Source organism: Zalophus californianus, chromosome 3, assembly GCF_009762305.2.
Source record: "Zalophus californianus isolate mZalCal1 chromosome 3, mZalCal1.pri.v2, whole genome shotgun sequence".
Taxonomy (NCBI): Eukaryota; Metazoa; Chordata; class Mammalia; order Carnivora; family Otariidae; genus Zalophus; species Zalophus californianus.
This window is the reverse complement of record NC_045597.1, coordinates 129,772,103-129,791,759: the sequence shown is the minus strand read 5'-3', so window position 1 is coordinate 129,791,759 and position 19,657 is coordinate 129,772,103. Positions and strand designations below refer to the sequence as shown.

The 19,657-nt window shown below is 41.3% G+C and overlaps 1 protein-coding gene across 1 annotated transcript in view; it reads right to left on the bottom strand.

Annotated features, from left to right (window-relative positions):
- Positions 1–2,112: 2,112 nt before the first annotated feature.
- The window catches only part of CSRNP3 (cysteine and serine rich nuclear protein 3), a 193,586-nt gene continuing 176,041 nt past the window's right edge, over positions 2,113–19,657 (bottom strand). Inside the window, exons 6-8 of the mRNA XM_027590864.2 lie at positions 9,246–9,542; positions 6,859–7,176; positions 2,113–6,822 (exon numbers count right to left, since the gene is read on the bottom strand). Coding sequence (XP_027446665.1) covers positions 6,103–6,822; positions 6,859–7,176; positions 9,246–9,542 — 1,335 coding nt within the window. The 3' untranslated portion in view covers positions 2,113–6,102. The remainder of the gene's footprint in view (positions 6,823–6,858; positions 7,177–9,245; positions 9,543–19,657) is intronic.

Here is a 19,657-nt window from a genome sequence, read left to right as displayed (position 1 = left end):
TTTAGGCTTTGAATCTGGTTGTAATCACCTTCCTGCTTCCAATTATTCTGTCTGAATTACTACTGTCAGAGATCAAAACCCAAGGCAGTCCATTTACTCTCCCGACAGCCCAAAGTTAAGACTAACCATGGGACCACTCGCCAGGTAAAACCCAGGTCATGTCAAGCTTTTGAGTTTGAATTTCTGATAAGAAAGAAAATAAACAAAAAACCCCACCTTCATTGGTTGGTTGGAAGGGGGGGTCTCATGGTTTAATTTGAAAGCTGAGAGGAGTTGAAGTAAAACTTAGAAGTGACTATTTTAAAAAGTCACATTAAATATGCAGATTTGACAGGTAAAATATTAAAGAGCTCTTTTATTTCCATATTCATCACTTTTGACAATAGTCTGTCAGTCACTTTAATATAAAATGTGTCTAAATCTTAAAAATAGTTTCTTTAGCATGTTGGAGCTCGACTTTTTTATTTTTTAAAGCAAGCATCAAATGATCTTTAGAGAGTAAGACGTAACCGATGTGGATGGTGGGCAGCAGATGTTTAACACCAACTGGGCTCTGAGTTTCGAGATTGTCACTGCCCCTTCTAGGTTTCAGGCTGCCATTTGTGAATCTAGTTTTTCTGGTGAAAATTCTAGTTCAGCTCTGCGGAAACATTACGGTTCCCGGGAGACACCACCACTTATTTTGCTTAGATTCCGTCCTCACCCCACCCTGACACCGCCATAATTTTAATGGGCTTTTCGATTGCTGATACTCAGTTAAATTAAGTCAATTGAATTCTTTAATGCGCCAGTAAACATCTGTTGAACTGTGCTATTTGTGCGAAGCTGTGGCATGTGGCTTAGGTATTTAAGTTGCTTGAGCACAAGTTAGCAGATCTCAGAATAATATAATCAGAAGTTGCAAATTTGTGTTAGAATGGAGAGCGATTAAGGCTTTAAACTTTCCATGTTGGTTGTGGTAAAGGATACACAGAGAGTTCTGGTTTCAAATTACACTTGAGTCTTGCCTTTGAAAATAAGAAGGTACTTCCCACTCAAGGCTGGTCTTTTATACACTGGCTACAGTAATAACACTCTAAACTTTCTGTGAGAGAATAAGGACAGATGCCATTTTTAAACAGGAAGGTGAAGTCATATTTGGAGAAATGGAAGGCTTCGTGGCACCTTTTAAAAAAGCAGTCTCTATCTGACTTCTGAGAATGTCCATTTTCCACCTGCTCATTTGATGGTTTCGTAACCCCAGCGAAAACTGAGGTGGCCCGAATGACCTCAGTTTTCTACAGGCTACAAGGCAATGCCTTTGGAACTTGGAACTATGGTTTTGCTAATTTTTTAGGTTGTTTGTTTATAAATAGAAGTAAAGGTGATTATTTTCCACATCATTGTTTCAAAGTTTTCCCGGAATGTTTCCTGGTTTATATATGAGTCAACCAGCTTTGGAAACTATCCGGTAGGAGTTTGCTAGTATAAATTTAGCATCGCTTATATAGACCTAACACTGAAGAAGCAATTAGCTGAAAATCTCTTTTTCATTCGATTCAGTTGCTCTAGCTGAGTCTAGATTTAATTCAGAAATTTTGGACAGGGGGAGAGGAAAAGAAGAGCATCCAGTGAATTTCATTAATTTAGGGAAAAGAAGTATCCTTTTAGTTACAATTTGAATATAATTAGACAAGAATTGATGTCACTTTTTCTAATTCGTGATATAAAATCACCAGTTAAAAGAATTACAGTGAGGAATTCTTAATCTCAGGAAACAAACTGAGGGTTGCTGGAGTGGTGGGAGGTGGGAGGGATGGGGTGGCTGGCTGATAGACATTGGGGAGGGTATGCGCTATGGTGAGCGCTGTGAATTGTGCAAGGCTGTTGAATCACAGACCTGTACTTCTGAAACAAATAATACATTATATGTTAAAAAAAAAAAAAAAAAGAAGAGGATAGCAGGAGGGGAAGAATGAAGGGGGGGAAATCGGAGGGGGAGACGAACCATGAGAGACGATGGACTCTGACAAACAAACTGAGGGTTCTGGAGGGGAGGGGGGTGGGGGGATGGGTTAGCCTGGTGGTGGGTATTGGGGAGGGCACGTTCTGCATGGAGCACTGGGTGTTATACGCAAACAATGAATCATGGAGCACTACATCAAGTACTAATGAGGTACTTTGTGGTGACTAACATAACATAATAAAAAAAAAGAACAACAACAAAAAGAATTACAGTGAGGCTTGATTATTTCATGCCACTCCTCTTTTTACCCACTTAGAACACTTCCTCTAGCAGAGTAGGTGTTCTATAAGTATTTGTTGATAGAGTTGATACTTAGTAAATTCTAAATATCAAGACCAAAGAATTATAAACTTGTACAATATCGAAGTTTAATTAGAGAACCAATGATATATCAATGTATAGGAAATAAATCATGATCTATTTCCCTGTTTAATGATAACCAAAGCAGAATTTTGCTGGGATATCATCTGTTAGAATGTAAAAAGTATAAAGAACATAATCACTTATAATCTCTTAGCTTCTTGATTATTTTGTGGCGAGTGTTTCTGTAATTCATAGAGGTTTTTTTTTTTTTTTTTTGCGGGGGGTTATTGCTGGGCCATAAATGATTGTGAAGATTTTATGACTCGAATAATATTCACTTCACATTTTATATGTGGCTGGTACACTGGGAAAAATATAGTTTTATCACAAAGAAAAGAATGACTTTTAAAAAAGTAACTATATTATTCAGCTAACAAAAGACATGAGTCGAACACGTTTTACTTATGTCTTAATAATCAATGATTAAACGATGGGCGGTGGGGAACTTAAGTAAATCTCTTTCGTTGACTTCTTTCTCCCAAAGGAAACCTAGAATGACAAAGGAAATGCAAGCTGCTCCAGCCACTTGATTTGCAAATCAATCTGGTCTGGATTATAACTGGGAATTAAGTCCCAATAAAAAGCACAGGGCTGGTGCTAAAACAACAGGGACCAAAGCACGAAGCTTTGCCATTGGCAGTCAATGACTAAAAAGCCGCATGTCAGAAAAAGACAGAAATTTGGTGAGATATACTATGGGGGCAATACAACAGCTGCAGGTCAGGTGTCATTGTGTCTCAGTGTAAAGATCTTAAGTATCCCAACTGGCTGCATCTAGCTTGATCCCCATTTTAAAAAGCTTAGAAAAACTGTAGCGCTCTCCTGGCATGTGGGCAGTTTTTGTTGAATAGAAGGGCTATTAACGGAAAAAAAAAGTCAGATGGAACACAGTGCTCTCTCAGCATTTCTGGGAAAGGAAGTAACAATGAAATGAATCCATCATTAATATTATTGGCAACTTTGACCCGACATTTTCAAACTATAGCTTTACAAATTATCCTCTTTTCTAGACCTTTTTTGATCATAAAACGGCATCCAGTCCTAAGGCAGGGAAAAAATACAGTGTTTATTATTGGCCATAGCCTAAAATCTGTCATTCTCCCGTGTGTAGTATACATCATGTGCGTGCGTGCTTGCGTGTGTGTGTGTGTGTGTGTGTGTGTGTGTGTGTGTGTGTGTGTTTTAATAGGTAATCTGTGTATGTAGTTTGTGGGAGATGTTTAGGGGTTAGGTTATGTGTATGAAAATTTGTAATGGAATTCATGCTTGGAAAGTTAATCCTTCTGTGCCCAGTGACTTTCAACTCCAATTGGACAGGGGAAAAACCTCTGATTTTTTTTTTTTTGTTTACATGTTTCTAGGTTAAGCATCCTTTTGGAAATGAAGCTACAAAACAGAGACCTAGCCAAACAAACAAGTAGGCGTCAACCTTCTTGCAAATACAAAGCTGAACCAAATTAAGTATCTATCCTTGCAGAAACTGGACTGACATTCTACCCTTCAACTTGGCCCCAGCCAGTCTCTTCTCCCCTCGCCACCGTCTGTGTTCTAAGAATATGCTGACTGCTTCACAAGTAAGTATTTCAAGGGCTTGTAATGGTCCAGCAAATAGGGCCCATGTGGTTTTTTCACATGCCTAAATGAAGGAACAGTAGCCTCTTGTCATTTTTCTTTGGGCCTGTGCTCTTTAGATTGTATTGGTAAGGGAAACAGTTTTGTAAACCAAGCACTAAAAAGTGTAACTTTGTAGACAACGTGAGACATACTATTGAGATTTGAACAAAAACCCCAATCTGATTAACCCAAAGGGCTTATCATTCAAGAGTCACATGCCTGCCCTCCTCACTGCTACTTCCATAAGGACACACCCAAAGCTCCTTTAATGTTAACATTAATGGTTATAAATCTGGCCCCCTGGAGAGGGGAGAGAGGGCGGGACCGACCGCAAAGAGGAAGGAGCTGCCCCGGGAGACATGTTTTCCCCAAACCAAGTTTTAGCAGAAACTTTTCCACTGGAGGACTTTCTTGAGATCAAACATTTTTAAGTTCAATGAAATAAAATAGTATTTTTTAAAGAATTGAGAGCTACCATATATTTATATCCATATTTCTAAACACCTAAGTCTAGAAGACATAAAAATTAGCGATGCAGTCACTGAAGAGCAAGGCATGTCCACATTTCAAAGAGGCATAAAATGTGAAATGCTGTAACAACAGAAGGTTGAAAATATGAAACAGACTTAGCATAGTCATATTGCATTGGGAGGGGAAGGTAGAACACACTAGTTAGGTACCTAAATTAATGTACAGGAAAACGGGATCTTAGAAGTCCTCCGACGAACCAAGTGCAGATAATCTAAAGGTGGGGAGTGCATGTTTTAATTTCTATCTGTCCCCTTTAATAAGAGAACATGAGGTAATTAGAAAGTATTCAACGCATTCTGGACTGTTTTGCTAATTGTCCCAGGCAAGAGAAATCAAAACGCTTCAGAAAAGTAAGGCCTAGTTGAGTATTTGGGTAGAGGCCCCCTTCAATCAGCTAGTCACTAAAAGGAAATCTCCTTATATACTCATTTTGTAGAGATGGATTGATCACGCAGTAGAAAAGGCTGGTTGCTGAGGATGTGTCTCTTCCAGGTTTCTTCTGCCTCCTCTGCTTTTACCGAGTTAGGTCTTCAGAGTGGCGAAGGAAAATAGGTCATTTTTCCTTCATAAAGTATCATTGGATGATTCCTCTATATTAATTATATGAACTTTATAATAGTTACAAATTAAAAAAATTTCTTTTTTAATTTTTCATCTCAAAGAGTTCTCAGTCCCCACCCCTCACAAGGTACCATGAAGGGGCACTAAAGTGCATTTGGATGTAGGGGAGTAGAGTTTAAAGGTGCTGTCCAAGCTAAGAACCAAGATGATGCTGTTTAAAAAAGAAAGGCAATTCCTTCTACCTCCAACTCTGGAGTCAGCTGAGGGAGGGCAATGACTAGACCCTCACCAGAGGATTGTCCTAACTCTTAACTTTAGAGAAAACTGTGTAAGGACCTGCACATATAGACTCATTTATTTGTCCAAAATAGCAAAAATAGGCCTATTTCACCCTTAAGAAAGTATTTGCAAATCTGATCAGTCATGATCATAAAAACGTGAATGGATTCCAGACGCAATCCATGTGGGCATGCGCGGTGGTACTAACTATGCGTCTTCAGCTTAAAAGAACATGCGGCTGTTCATTTTCATCAAAACGTGACTTCTAACTACCATGAATAAAATACACATGGAACGATTAAATCTTTTTCTTACAATAATTACTTTTACATTAAAAAGTCACCATCATCTTCAGATTTATCGAAAATTAGGACTCTAAATCTTATTACTTCCCAGTCTCAGTTAACAATCTTGCACAGGCCCGATAATCCAAAACTTGGAGCTCTGATCTACACAGCTTGGCAGGTTTCACACAGTTTGACAGGTAGGCAACTGTGAGCTATGCTTTTTTAAAATTAGCATTTTTCTATCAAAACAGTCTGAAATCTTTTAAAATCCTCATAGAGACCGTATTTGTGCAACGCCACAGTTCACGTAGCTAGAAAGGAGAAAACGAAATGCAGTCTGGAAAATTCGCCGAAGTCCGGGTGTTCTTGGTCCTCAGTTTAAAAAAACCACGGGCCCAGGAAATCGAATGAAATACAGGGCTTTCGGTAAGAGAAGGGGTGGTCCTAGGAGGATCTGAGCTACTAAACGGGGACGGTCTCAACCACGGGTGATTTGATGCACTCTTCGTGCAATCTGCTCTTTTCTGCCAGGCTCAAAGAATTCTCCGCAGGGTGCTCTGAAATGTGACTGTCGCCATTCAACGCGGAGACAAACCCTTCCTGGGAGGGGCCTTTCAAGTATGAGTGAAATTCCACTTGAGGATGACTGGACCTGGGTTCGGAATATAAGCTATTGCAGGGCACACCGCTGTCACTTTCTGCGGAGGAGCAGCAAACGATGACAGAGGGGTTGGCGGCCGGGTAGTGGGGGGCGCCGTAGGCCTCTTCGGCGTGCCGGGCATAGTCCACAAACTGCTCCGGGGTCATGGTGTAAGGCACCAGCGACAGGGTACCGGTTTTCACAGGGTCTCTTTCCGAATAGCTCTCGGAGATCTGGTGAGGCGTTCCTGGAAGGTGGCTATCGATTTGGTAATACAGAGTTGAAGAGTTGGCATAAAAAGAAGCATTTTTCGCGTGCCCTTCGTGGACGGCCGAGCCATCGGAGTAACAGAGGACGGAAGGGAGCGGGACGACTTCCGCATGGGTGCCCAAACCTTCCACGAAGCTGTCCCCCTTCTCGTCGTCGTCGTCGTCGTCCTCCTCCTCCTCCTCCTCCTCCGACTCACTAGGCGCCAGGCTCTGCGTGCTGGAATCGGTGACCCCGCTGCAGAAGCTGCTGCCGTCCTCCTCCTCCTCCTCCTCCTCCTCTTCCTCCTCCTCCTCCTCCTCCTCCTCCGCCTCCCCTTGGCAGTCTAACTCCTCGGCCGACTGCAGGTGCAGCACGGCGGCCTGGGGCTCCGTCTCAATCTCGAAGTTGTCCGCGATGGAATATTCCACCGAGTGCGCCACGGGGCCCATGGAGCTACTGTGAGCGCTTATGTCGCCGTGGCAGCCGTTCAGCGTGGGGATCTGCTGCTCCCGGGTTTTCTCCAGTTCAAGTTTCATGATCGTGTGCAAAAAGTGAGTCCGGACACGGATCGGATTAAATTCAATTCTACCTGCTGTGTTACTACATCCTTCTTTAGTGCAGCCGCATGGGAAAGACATTCGATCCACCTTGGAAGGAAGAACACAGATTAGCGCCGCGGAACTCTTACAGACCCAAGACAACTCCAGCACCTCTCCGCAACCCCTTTGAATCTGGCATCACTTAATCCCACTCGCGCCAGAACCAGTGATAATCACACTGCAAAGAAACGAAGAGGGCAAGTGAAGACTGCAAATGTCTTAAGCGTCAGCCTGGGCTTAAAACCTGTATTCAAAATAAAAATGAGTCATGGCTGTAAGTGTGGCGTTTTAGTTCACGGACCCTCCCCCCCCCGTGCTTTCTTCTCTCCCCGTTCTCCCCTCCCCCCCCTTTCTCCCCAGCCTATTACTTTTGCTCCTGTATTTTCAAAGTCTCTCCTTTCCCCAGGCTCCCTTCACTTCCGCAGCACGCGGCCTCACATGCCCAATGTTAAACGACACAAATTTACTGCCCCCATCCCTACCTGCTATTTTTAATCTAGAGGACATTTTCCATACTAGCCATCCCCCTCTTCTTGGCTTATTATAAAATGAACTTTTCTGCCCAACATGGCCAGATTGACACCACTTAGTCTCATGTAGCCTGATAGTTCGTTCTCCTTGGTTTTCCTTCCATTTGTTTGGATCCCTGGTCCACGGTGTCCTGCAGGGCTGGGACCGCTGTGCCCACTTATGACTCTGGCTGGTGGACCCATGCATTTAGGTCCTGGCTCTCGGCTGCCCCTCCCCACTCCAGGAGGCTATAAGCTTCTTGAGGGAAAGGGAGGCTCATGTCACTGACATCCCAGAATTAGAGCGACTGGGCTCTGTTGGCAGAGTGTTTGGTGTTTGGGTTCACCTAGCGTGGCGGGACTGAACTCGTTGCTCAGGTGATCATAGGTGGAATTCTCGGCAATCCAAGGGCCCTCCCAAGACCTTTGCTAAATTGCTACAAATTAAGCTGTATGCAGACCAGAGCACGGGCCCCCAGAAAGAACCAGCCCCGCCTGCCACCTTATCCAGGCGCAGGGAATGTCCTCTGTCACAGAGGAGAAGGCACACTCAGCACAGTCATCCTGGTTTCAGTAAAAAGTAATGGCAGGGGGCAGAGCCAGAGTCTATAACTGTTTTCTTACTCATGAATCCCTTTTCTGTTAATCCACTTTAAGCAACTGTTTAGCGGATGAGAACTAGCCTCTTTTTTTTTGCCTGCCTGAGTGGCTGTCCTTATCAAAAAAGGCAAGTTTCCTCATAAAATAATGACACCTAGCCAATCATGGAGCATAAATCATACAGACGTACGGGGACTTGAGGATCGTCTGGTCCCTGGGTTGGTAAACTCTTCCTTTTTTTTTTTTTTTTTTTTTTGGTAAAGGGCCAGAGAAGAAATATTTTAGGTTTTGTGGGCCCTACAGTGTCCCTGGCAACTACCCACTGCCGCTGTAAAAGCACTGACAGTGGTCACAGACGACACCAAAACAGACAAACAAAGAGACGCAAAATGGCTGGGCTTCGCTCAGATGTTATTTACAGAAACGGGTGGCAGCCAGATTTGTCCCGTGAACCACAGTTTGCCAACTGCCCGTTCAGGACAGCCCTCTCATTTTTGAGATAAGGAAACTGAGCCCAGAAAGCTTACCTGACTTGCCAATTTCACACAGCTGGTGGAAAGCAGAGCCAGGAGTAGAACTCCATTTTCTTAAGTCCCAGTCTTGTCATTTTCCCACCAGTGTGTGCCATCACTCACCTATCGTCGCTTCGTACCCGGTCGATGGATCCGGGAACACAAACTCCTATGTCAGAGATGTCGCGATCTCTCTGAGTGCTTGTAAAAACCCACAATACGCTGTTACAATAAATGAATCCAAGAGGAAATAATTCTGATGGACTAAGCTACAGCTTGGGTTGCCTCTCACATCGTATCTTATTTGTATCAGCGTATTATGTACACCCAGAAATGTCCCTGACTTGGTATTTCTCTCTTCTTGAGCCGTAGGTCATGCCTTGCTGCAAAATTTCTTCCTATACGGGAGCAACTTCTTTCTCTGTCACGTGGGGGGGGGGTGGGGGGTGGGGGTATGAGGTCTCCTCTTGGGAGTCCGTGAAATCTAGATCCTTACCTGACACTTAATGCCTGCCAGGCTGCAGGTACAAGTTTCTGGATCACAGAATACTCGGCAGTCGCAGCCACAGTCCTCTCTCGACAGGCGGATGGCACGCAGTTCGTGCTTTTCTTCCACATCAATCTTTTTCACCCCCGAGGCCCGCAGCAGTGCTCTCCTTTTTTTCGTCGGCAGGGGTTGTAGAAAGAAGTACTCGTCTACCTCTGTGTTGTCTAAATCAATATCATCATCAGAAATGTCATCCACGGTAAGAGTGCTAGCTTCTTCAGATTCCACTGTGCCATTCTTGGTCATCTGGAAACACGAAGCAGCAAATACACTTAGCATCGGCAGGGTCTCAGATCCCTACTTTTACCCGTGGTAGAATAAAACTATTATAAAACATCATGTCCCCATAATCCAGAGTGTTTGTGGGTCATCTTATTTCCTTTTATTTTTCTCTTTGGAGAAGTCACAGGAAAGAAAAAGGAAGGCGTCAAAATGATAGGCTTTTAAATGCACTGGTAACAGAAGACTTAATTGGAACTCTGAACCTCCTAATGTAAGGAGTTAGAGTTTTTAGCCAGTGCGATGTGAAAAAGGCCAAAGGTTACAGATGACCATTAGGGAAAGCTATCTTTAGACTCAGTTCGCGATGGGCAGCCCTGCTGGTGGAATAAATGTGTCCTTGTTCAGAGGTGATAGCATCTCAGTGGAAGCCACTGCCACCTAAATCAGCAAACATGTCCTTGAAATAACCACTCTGTCTTTTGGGGCGCCAGCAAAACCGTGAACGAGGAAATAACATCGTGCTGCACTGTGCTATTGGGATTACAAACACGGTTACCCTACAGGACATCCCAAGAATGAGGGCTGGATATGAAGTAATCAGTCAGGTCAGTGTGCTATCAGAAAGACACGGAGCAAAGAGCAGTGCCGGCAGGCTCTCACCAACGGGCACCCGAAACAATAAACTCAGCCCTCAAAGGACTTCCCGGGAACCTGTGCCCAAAGCAATAGCTTCTGCGTCATAGCTCATGTGGACAGCTCTGGCTCATCTACTCATAACTATTCTGTCTGCTTCTATTTATATTTCTTTTCTAAATTAATTTCATCCATCAGGAAACCCTGAATCAGTGTTTCACTTCTTACTGTTAGGCCAGCACATATTATGTTTCCTTCATAAAAAAGCACTTAGAAAGAGACATTTTCTCTGAATATGAGCGAGAAACATATCCTGAGAAGTGGCACAGGAATAAATGTAGAAACGCCATAAGGGCTTACTCTAAATATAGAAGCTATTTTGATTCTTTAATTTTTAAATTTTTTACTTCATAAACTTCATTACTTGTAATTATTACCATGCCACTTTTAAAAATTTATTTATTTGATGGGGGTGGACAGAGGCAGAGGCAGAGCTAGAAGCAGACTCCCCACTGAGCCGGGAGCCCCACGTGGGGCTTGGTCCCAGGACCCCGAGATCATGACCTGAGTCGAAGGCAGACACTTAACTGACTGAGCCACCCAGGCGCCCCCATGCTATTTTTTTTTTTAATCTTAACAACAGTTCAGTTATTCCACAGTTAAAATACTCAGACATCAGACATCATCCTTTGATCTTCATAGGAGAAAATCCAACATTCAGATAAAAATATTTATTATTGACCAAAAACCACAAACTGGAAAACTCTGAATACATTGGAAAACAAGTAGAAGACTGGTCTTTACCCTCAAGAAGAGGAAATAATACAGTAGCAAGTGTATATTAATATATATTACAGAGGGCCTCTGAACTGCATTTTCAAATGCCACTAAATTATATTTTTTGAATAATTAAGAGCCTAAGTCTGTGTTCTTGCAACAATGGGCCTTCCCCTTTATGGGGTTTTGCTTCTCAGTGGGATCTGCAAATGCATTTCCTTTGTTGGCATTTCTTTATGCCATATTGGCTACGCTGTTTCCACGTTTCTGTGATGTCCACTACTAGGATGTTACTTTGATTGATAGCTGTTATCATTTTTGTTAATTCTTATTTGCTAATAGAAGTATAAGCATCTTTCTATCTATGAAGATCTGATTTCCTAGGAAATTCAAGTGTGCAATTAGCTAGCACATATTCAACCCTCTGTGATAGGTAATGCTGCATTAACAAATAGGAAGCATTACCTTTCCCATCTTGTCACTTTGTGGCATTTAGATTTGTTTTCATTAATTCTTGGCCTGTCTATGTGAGCCGTGTCAAGGTCTGACTCCATAGCTCACGTAGAACACCCAGGACCTGGTGAGCATGATTCATTTTAGTATTTCTTTCCTACTTACTCTCCGTGTTCTATCTTTATGCTCCCTCGTGCAACCGGTAACATCACAAAACAATGAAAAACCCTCCATTTTATATCAACAGGTCCTGATTTTTTAAAAAATAAACGGTTGCTAATATATCAGTGAAAATTGTTAGGGGGATATGAATTAGCAATTGGCATCTAAAAATTAAAAAAAAGCTATCTCGAATAGAGATGATGGTTATTCCAAATATAAGTGCTCTTAGAAATACAATCTGTGCCTCTTATTCCCACGTATTTAAATTACAATAAACAATTTCATTTCAAGATAAAAATCCAATTAAGAATCTAAAAACTCTTCACACAGAGCTACATACTGTTTTCGATCTCATTTAGGAACCCACAGGGGCCCTAATCTAGATTTCAAAATCTCGTGTTAACATTGGGGTGATCTGGCAAGGTTTTCTCCTCACCTCCCCACTATCACCTTTGTCATTTCTTCTTTTTTTTTTAAGTTTTATTTATTTATTTTATTTGAGAGAGAGAGAGAGAGAGTGTGAAAGCAGGGGGAGGGGCAAAGGGAGAGAGAGAATCCCAAGCATACTCCCTGCTGAGCACAGAGCACCATGGGGGGCTAGATCGCACGACGCTGAGATCATGACCTGAGCCGAAATCAAGAGTCAGATGCTTAACTGACTGAGCCAGCGAGGCACCCCTCATCTCTGCCATTTCTAATGAAGATTGGAAATATTTGAGTTCATCCTAGTCAGTTGCCTTTTCTCCCCTTCCTCATAGTTTCTGGTGTGGTAGCCATTGAGAGATACTCTCTACCTCCCTAGCTGCTCCTGTGGTCTGTGCCCATTTGCTCCTTTAAAACCCAGGCCAAACCTACCAAGTTTAAATGCTCTTTAAAATTGGCGCATTATATAGATTATTTTCAAAAGCATCTTCTCATATTAGAGCAATAGGGAAAAAAGTCAGTGAGCTCCCTATTTCGGGGCACAACTCATGTCCACCATGCTCTCAAGATCTGGAGCAAAGAAACCAGAGTCTTCAAGATTGCCTCACCTACATTTCCTGACTTGTTTACCACCCATTTTCACAAGAATAGTCATTCTGTACATTTCTTTCTCACCCCCTGCCCTACTTTATTGAAACATAATTGACCTGGAACATTGTGTAAGCTGAAGGTGTGTGTGTCAATTTAATACACTTGTATATTGAATAATGAATACCACTGTAGCATTAGCTGATATTGCCATCGTATTACATAATTACCACTTCTTTTTTGTGATGGGACCATTTCAGATGTACTCTCTTGGCAACTTTCAAGTATGTAACACAGTATTGTGAGCCACAATCACCATGCTGGACATGAGATCTCCAGAACGTATTCATCTTATAACTAGAAGTTTATAGCCTTTGACCAACATCTCCCCATTTCCCTTACTTTCCAGCTCCTGGCAACCACTATTCTACTCTCTATTTATATGAGTTCTGCTTTTTTAGGTTCCACATGATTCATTTTAGTATTTCTTTCCTACTTACTCTCCGTGTTCTATCTTATAGAACTTATACCACATTTGTCTTTCTTTGAGTTACTCCACTTAGCATAATGCCCTCAAGGTCCATCCATTTGTCGCAAATGGCAGGATTTCTCATGGCTGGATAAGACTCCGTTGCATATATATAACATTTCTCTCTGTCAACATGAGTGTTACCTTTAAATGTCTTTTCTCTATCTCAAAATAGATTCATTGAATTTTCAGGCTTTAGTTCATCAGATGCAGTAATGAGGCCCAGATTAATTGTGACCTCTCCAATGCACGCTTAGGGTACCTAATTCCCTGACCCCTATTTAATATGCTTTTCCCTGTACCTTAAGGTTCCAAGTTTCTGATGGTAGACAATGCAGTGCTGGAACTCTTACATGGAATTAAACACAATGTATCTAAAAATCTGTTCTATTAAAAAAAAGGCATACAGAGTAATGAGCACATTCAAAGGAATGTTCCTTTTTGAGATAGATACCTTAGAAGACGGTCTGGGACGTGGACCATTTCTAGTTCAGTGCTCTTTCCCCAAAGTAACATTGACTTCCCAAGAGCTAAAAAAAAACTTGCCAAAATGTGGTTTAATTACACTGTGGTTAACTACCAAATAATGCTGGCCCTCAAACATGCTTTTGTTTCTGTGTACCTGTGTGTAAAAAGAGAGAGAGCTTGGAGGTGAGGATGAAAGGGAGGTGGGGGAGATATGAGATGAGATTAACAATATTAATAAGAGGGGCGCCTGGGTGGCTCAGTCATTAAGCTTCCGCCTTCGGCTCAGGTCATGATCCCAGGGTTCTGGGATCGAGCCCCGCATCAGGCTCCCTGCTCCGTGGGAAGCCTCCTTCTCCCTCTCCCCCTCCCTCTGCTTGTGTTCCCTCTCTCGCTGTGTCTCTCTCTGTCAAATAAATAAATAAAAACTTAAAAAAAACTATAACAATATTAATAAGAGCAGTTTTTACTCTGCGTGCCTGGCGCTGCTCTAAGCACTTTACCTGCATGAACTCATTTAGCGTCACAAAAATCTCATTAGGTAGATACTATCATTATACTCATTTAACAGGAAACTGAGGCACAGGGTGCTAAATAACTTGTCCAAGATCACAAGCAGTAACGGTGGGCACCAAGTCACAATCTTAGATATTTGACTCCATGGCTTGTGCTCTTAATTACCATGATATTACGTATATACACTGCTTTTATATATTAAAGTATATTGAATAGTCTTTGTGCTTACTTTGCATTTAAGCATTAGGTATGTCAGAGCACAAGATACAGGTGTTGATCTCAACGGATTGGAGTAAAGAGATGAGGAATCTAGTAATTTTTATCCAGTTCATAGGGATTTTCTAGCTGAGAGTGAACACAGGGCACCTGGGGGTGCTGGTGGTGGGGTGAGGAAGGAAGACTACCACATCTAAGCTAAACTCTGAAGATGGAGTAGCAGTGAGATGATCAAGTGGGGGCAGAAGGCGTTCCACACTCAGCAACAATATAGTTTCAAAGGTCTAAGATGGAACAGAGCATGGTGTTTTATTGGCCTACAAATTATTCAGAACACTGGACTTGTGCAGGATCACTTCCTGTCTTGGTCCATAAGCAAAGAACAAAAAGTAAATAAATTGTAGGCCTCTAGAGAGTAGCTCCTCTGTTCCCCTGCCTTAGTCACCTTAGAGGTGATAAGTAATGACCTAAATCAGGATTTGATTAAATGATCTTTATCTTTAGATTTATCCTATGTGTGTGTATTTATTTATATTATATTGGAAGAACATCAAGGTCAAAGACTCGTGTGTGTGTGTGTGTGTACGTACCATTGCTTGCTTTGTTCCAGGAATGATAATTAAGATGAGACTTAGTTCTTGAGTCACTGTGTAAACTTGTCCAGACTCATTCTACAATTGAAAGGACTATAACTTTCTATAAATAGAATGTAAACATCTTAATTTTGCAAATCTGTCTGATTTGTACTGATAAGTATGAACAAATAGTTCATGAGCCCAATAGAGTAAAACCTTTGCCCATCTAAATACACTTGAAGGATGGGATACATTACTGTCAGAATCAGTGGAATGAGTCTCAGACTGTGTTAGGTCAAGCACAGGGCAACGGGGGCTCAAATGAAAGTCAGCATTCAACCCCCTGCCTTTTTTTTTTTTTTTTGCCATGTCATGTGGGGATGAATTCCACCATAAATGTGGATTTACTAAAATGTTAAAAACAAGACCAAAACCAACAAAAATAAAAACACCCCCTTTCAGCAGTTAAAAGGTATTCTTAGTAATAAAGTCTCCTGGTTATTACAGAGTTATTGGCACATGTAAAAATGACAGTGGAAAGAAATCAGAATATGAAAATAATTCAATTCCACAAACACTGATTACTGCTTATTATAGTGATGATAATGATGTTGAGAATGACCCAAGCCACCATATACTGAAAACCAGTCACTGGGCTCTAACTTTATATAAATTATCTCATCTAATTTGTACAACAATCTTATGAAATATTTTTTTAATAGTTGAGAAAATTGGAGCCTTGAGAAGATAATTTGCCAAAGTCCAGCTAGCGATTGCACTGAGAATCAAACTCAGGTCTATTTGACCTCAAAGCTAAAGCCAGGCTCTTAAGAGCAGGTTAGAGTAAGAATTCTTAGGGCAATAGCAGAACCCTACACAGAAGGGGAAAACAGGGTATGGTTGCAGCCACATTCCAAGAGCTGATCCCAGTGCTATGGGGTAGCAGACAAAAGAGCAGTACAAGCTTCCTTAGACTTAGCTCATTCAGAAATGAAAAATATGATTCAGACACAGAGAACAAGAGTTCAGAACAGAAGAGAACTGGAAGCAAGCTGAAGACAAATGACATTTCTCTGGGCACCTATTCTGTGAGCATGTGGTGGCAGACTTTCTAATGGAGATGTCAGCAGAGGAAACTGGTCTAAGTTCACTGTTGAACTTTCCCAGCCGACTTTCAACTCATTTACCCTGGCCTGGATTTAATTAGCATAGTATGCTGCCTAATTTTGTAATAATATATTATTTTTGGTGAGTAGCTTCATGTATATTTCTTCCAACATAATGTGCACCCATTGAGAACAGAGACCAAGTCTGTCTTTTTCACCACTGTATCCCCAGAACTTTGTTAATTGCAGTCCAACAGTAATTGATTAATAAATATTTTTGAATAAATGAATGAGTGAATGAATGAATGCATGCTTAATCACTATCCTGCCAGCCATTGTACAAGTGACAGGATTTACAGATGTATGACAGTTCTGCCATCTAAAGAGCTTCCAACCTGGTGGAGAGATGACCATGCAATAAATGTGATATAGTGCAGTAAGGGCAACAAAATATAGTGCGAGTTATAGAAGCCACGGGGAGGAGGAAATGATAGACAAGTGAAATGGAAGGGTAGAGACAAAGACACAAAGAATTATTTAGCTCCTATTCTGATCCCACAGTCTCTATCAAGGAGAAAACCTTCAAACCAGAACAGATGTGTTAGTAAGGATTTAACATATAAACAAAGAGGTGGGGAGACAGTGAGATAGTACTCAGCTGTTTTATGTAAGAAACCCCAGGTCCAGGCCGTTCACGCTCTCGAGCAATAAAAAAGCTTGAAGCTATGGTTGCTCAGTCTAATATGTGTGAGGCGCTATGGGGAAAGATATCAAAAGATAATCAAAATGGGAGTGAATTGTTTAGAAGAAAAACGAATTCTAGGTAATACTCTAGAAAGGATTATTTAAACAGATGGTCTCTGAATATTTGAAGAAAGAGAGCAGTGACTACTGGAGTTATCACTGAGGTCACTAAAGCGAGAATGTCCATTTGTCAAATTAGACTCCGTGCAGAACCTCAAGCTATATAAAATAGATAAAAGCAGGAGTAAGGTATAGAGCCCTGACCTCATGGAACATAACTAGAAAACCACGGATCTAGTCCTGTGATTCTCGGACAAAATTTTTCATGTTCTTTACATAGAAGGGCAAAATGCGAACTCATTAATAAGAGTATGGTTGGATACATGAATTTTTAGTTATTTGTATAGTTGAAAATGTCTCTAATAACAGGGACACTCAGTACTCTCACATGATCGGTGAGGCTGGGAAGAGAGGTGTGCCACATACACCAATAAGTCTCAGTGGAGGTCATGGTGGGATGGTGAAAGGGAAAGTTCCCCTTTCCCCTTGAGGATCACTACTCTGAGAGGATATCATGAACTTGACCCTGTCTTGTTAAATATAATTTTCAAATCATATGTTGGATGAAGGCTAAGGGGTGGGCTTATCACATTTGAGGATGACAACATCAGGCTTATTCAAATTAAAGAACAAACTTTATTGATCGCGCTCACGTATGTCACGTCCAGCACTAAAGAGGATTCTTGCCTGGGGATGTATAAAGTTTTAATTTATATGATGATGCTGACCTGATTTACCTGGGCTTTGTTTGTTTGCTTGCTTTTTGTTGTTGCTCTTTTACTTACATTTACATTTAATATGAACAAACAAAATGATCAAGGTCCGAAAAGCTACTGTACCTTTAGTGTATACTCAGGGATAGAGCATTCACAACTTGGGAGGGGATAATATAACACATTCCTTTATACCGGATAGATCTTCTCTGCAGTACCAGGTCCAGATCAAATACCATATTTTGTGGTAGACATTGACAAACAGCATTATATCCAGGGGAATGTAACCAGAGTGAAAAGTGTCTTAGGAGGATTAATGGGAAGAACTAAGGATGTCTAAACCTATAGAAAGAAACACATGGAGCCCACATAACCCACTTGTCAAATATTGGCATATCCATCACCATTGCTTTCAAACACTTGGAGTTTGGAGAACAGGGGCAGGATTTATTCCGTGTGCCTAGAGGGCAGAATTAGGGTCAAAAGATAGAATTAGATGGCGGCATTCTGGTCAAGGTAAAGAAGAACTTTCTAACAATTCCAACTGGATAAGTAGAATCAGCTCTCACAAAAAGCAATGTGCTCCGGGTCATCAAAGACGTGCAGTCAGTGGCTTTGTACTGGACATAGTTTTGTGCTATGAGTTGGATAGACAATCTAGTCACTAATTCTCTGGCAAACTAAGGAAAAATACTCATATTCTTTTGATATTCAGTCAAATCTTATTGTATAACTCTTCTGTTCATTAGTTGTTAACTGCTGGTGGCAAATTGGAACCAATTTAATTATACCCTCAAAGAGCCAGGAAGACTGGCTTGTTTTGCCAGCCTGTAAGAATTTCAGCAACCTGAATTTACAATGTGTCTGTGGCTTACATACCACCACCAAAGTCACCAGAAAGGACGATAACATCAACATAGAAGACATGTAAACTTTCATATGTTCCGTTATCCTCCTTCTGGTTTAGACCAACATTGCTTCTTTTAGTGGTAGCTACTAAGCCAAATGAAGCCAACATTGTGCAGGTAAATATTTAACAATGGTGTCTCGGGGGAAAAAAAAAAAAAAAGAAGTTCTAATATGTTGTGTTTGTCAAGTTCCATGGTGTAAACAGTCCTCATTATAGCTGATTTCCAGCTACCACTGGGAAGATATATGCACAATACACTTTAGTGGGCTACTTTCGTGAGCTGGCTCTAGCACAGCACTGGATGCATTCCATAGTTTAATCAGGAGAATCAGTTCAGTTGACTTCTCCTGAACCAGAGGATCAACATGTATTGCATAGGAAGAATGTAAAGATTTGATGACATATGTTTGATTGTTCCATTAAAACTAAAATACCAGCAATATTTTGAAAGAACATATTCTTAAATATATTGCATTTGCCCAGGGCTGAAGCCTGGTCTCTCAGTCTCCATCACTATGGTTAGGTGTATTTTTTCCGTACTTGTCAAAATAGGTTGTACAGATGACAAGACAGGTATTTGGCAAATATCAAAGTTTTTCATTTGGTGTTGGAGCAGGCCTCCGTTTAGGAACACATTCTGGAAACACTGGCACTAACTATGCTCTTGAGCAATCTCTCCAGAGGCTAAGAGAGAAGTTCTGTAGGGATAAATGCAGTTAAAAAAAATACCATGACCGGACTTTGACCCATCTAATAAAGAACTATAGTATGATGAAATAGTTAAAGACACATACAAAAATTTGGAAACTAGATTTGAGATAACAGCCTGTGTCAACCATCTCCCACAAACCCCCAATCCTTTATATCTTCTAGAGCATTTGGGGTATTCGCCTAGAGGTTGGTAAATCACAAGACTGTTGAAGGGATATAACGAACAGGGCTGGAGGTGAAGGTGGAGAATTCTGTCGCATGGGTGAGTCACTAAGTGAATAAAGCACGACCATAAATGTAAGATTTCAAGCGAAGAAAATTTAGATAGAAATTTTTAAAAGGTTGATCATTAAAGGAAGAGTTACCACCTGGCAACTCTTGTTTTATAAAGAAAGAGAGCAAACAACGAAGCATCACTCAAGGAACACATGCATGACTGAAAAATTGGGAAAACTATATAACTCTGGGAAGTAGTTGGAAATGGTACCAGAGTGGAGCCAGACCCTTGATCTCAGAAAGGAGAAAGAGAACAATCAAAGTTGAAAAAACATTGAGAAG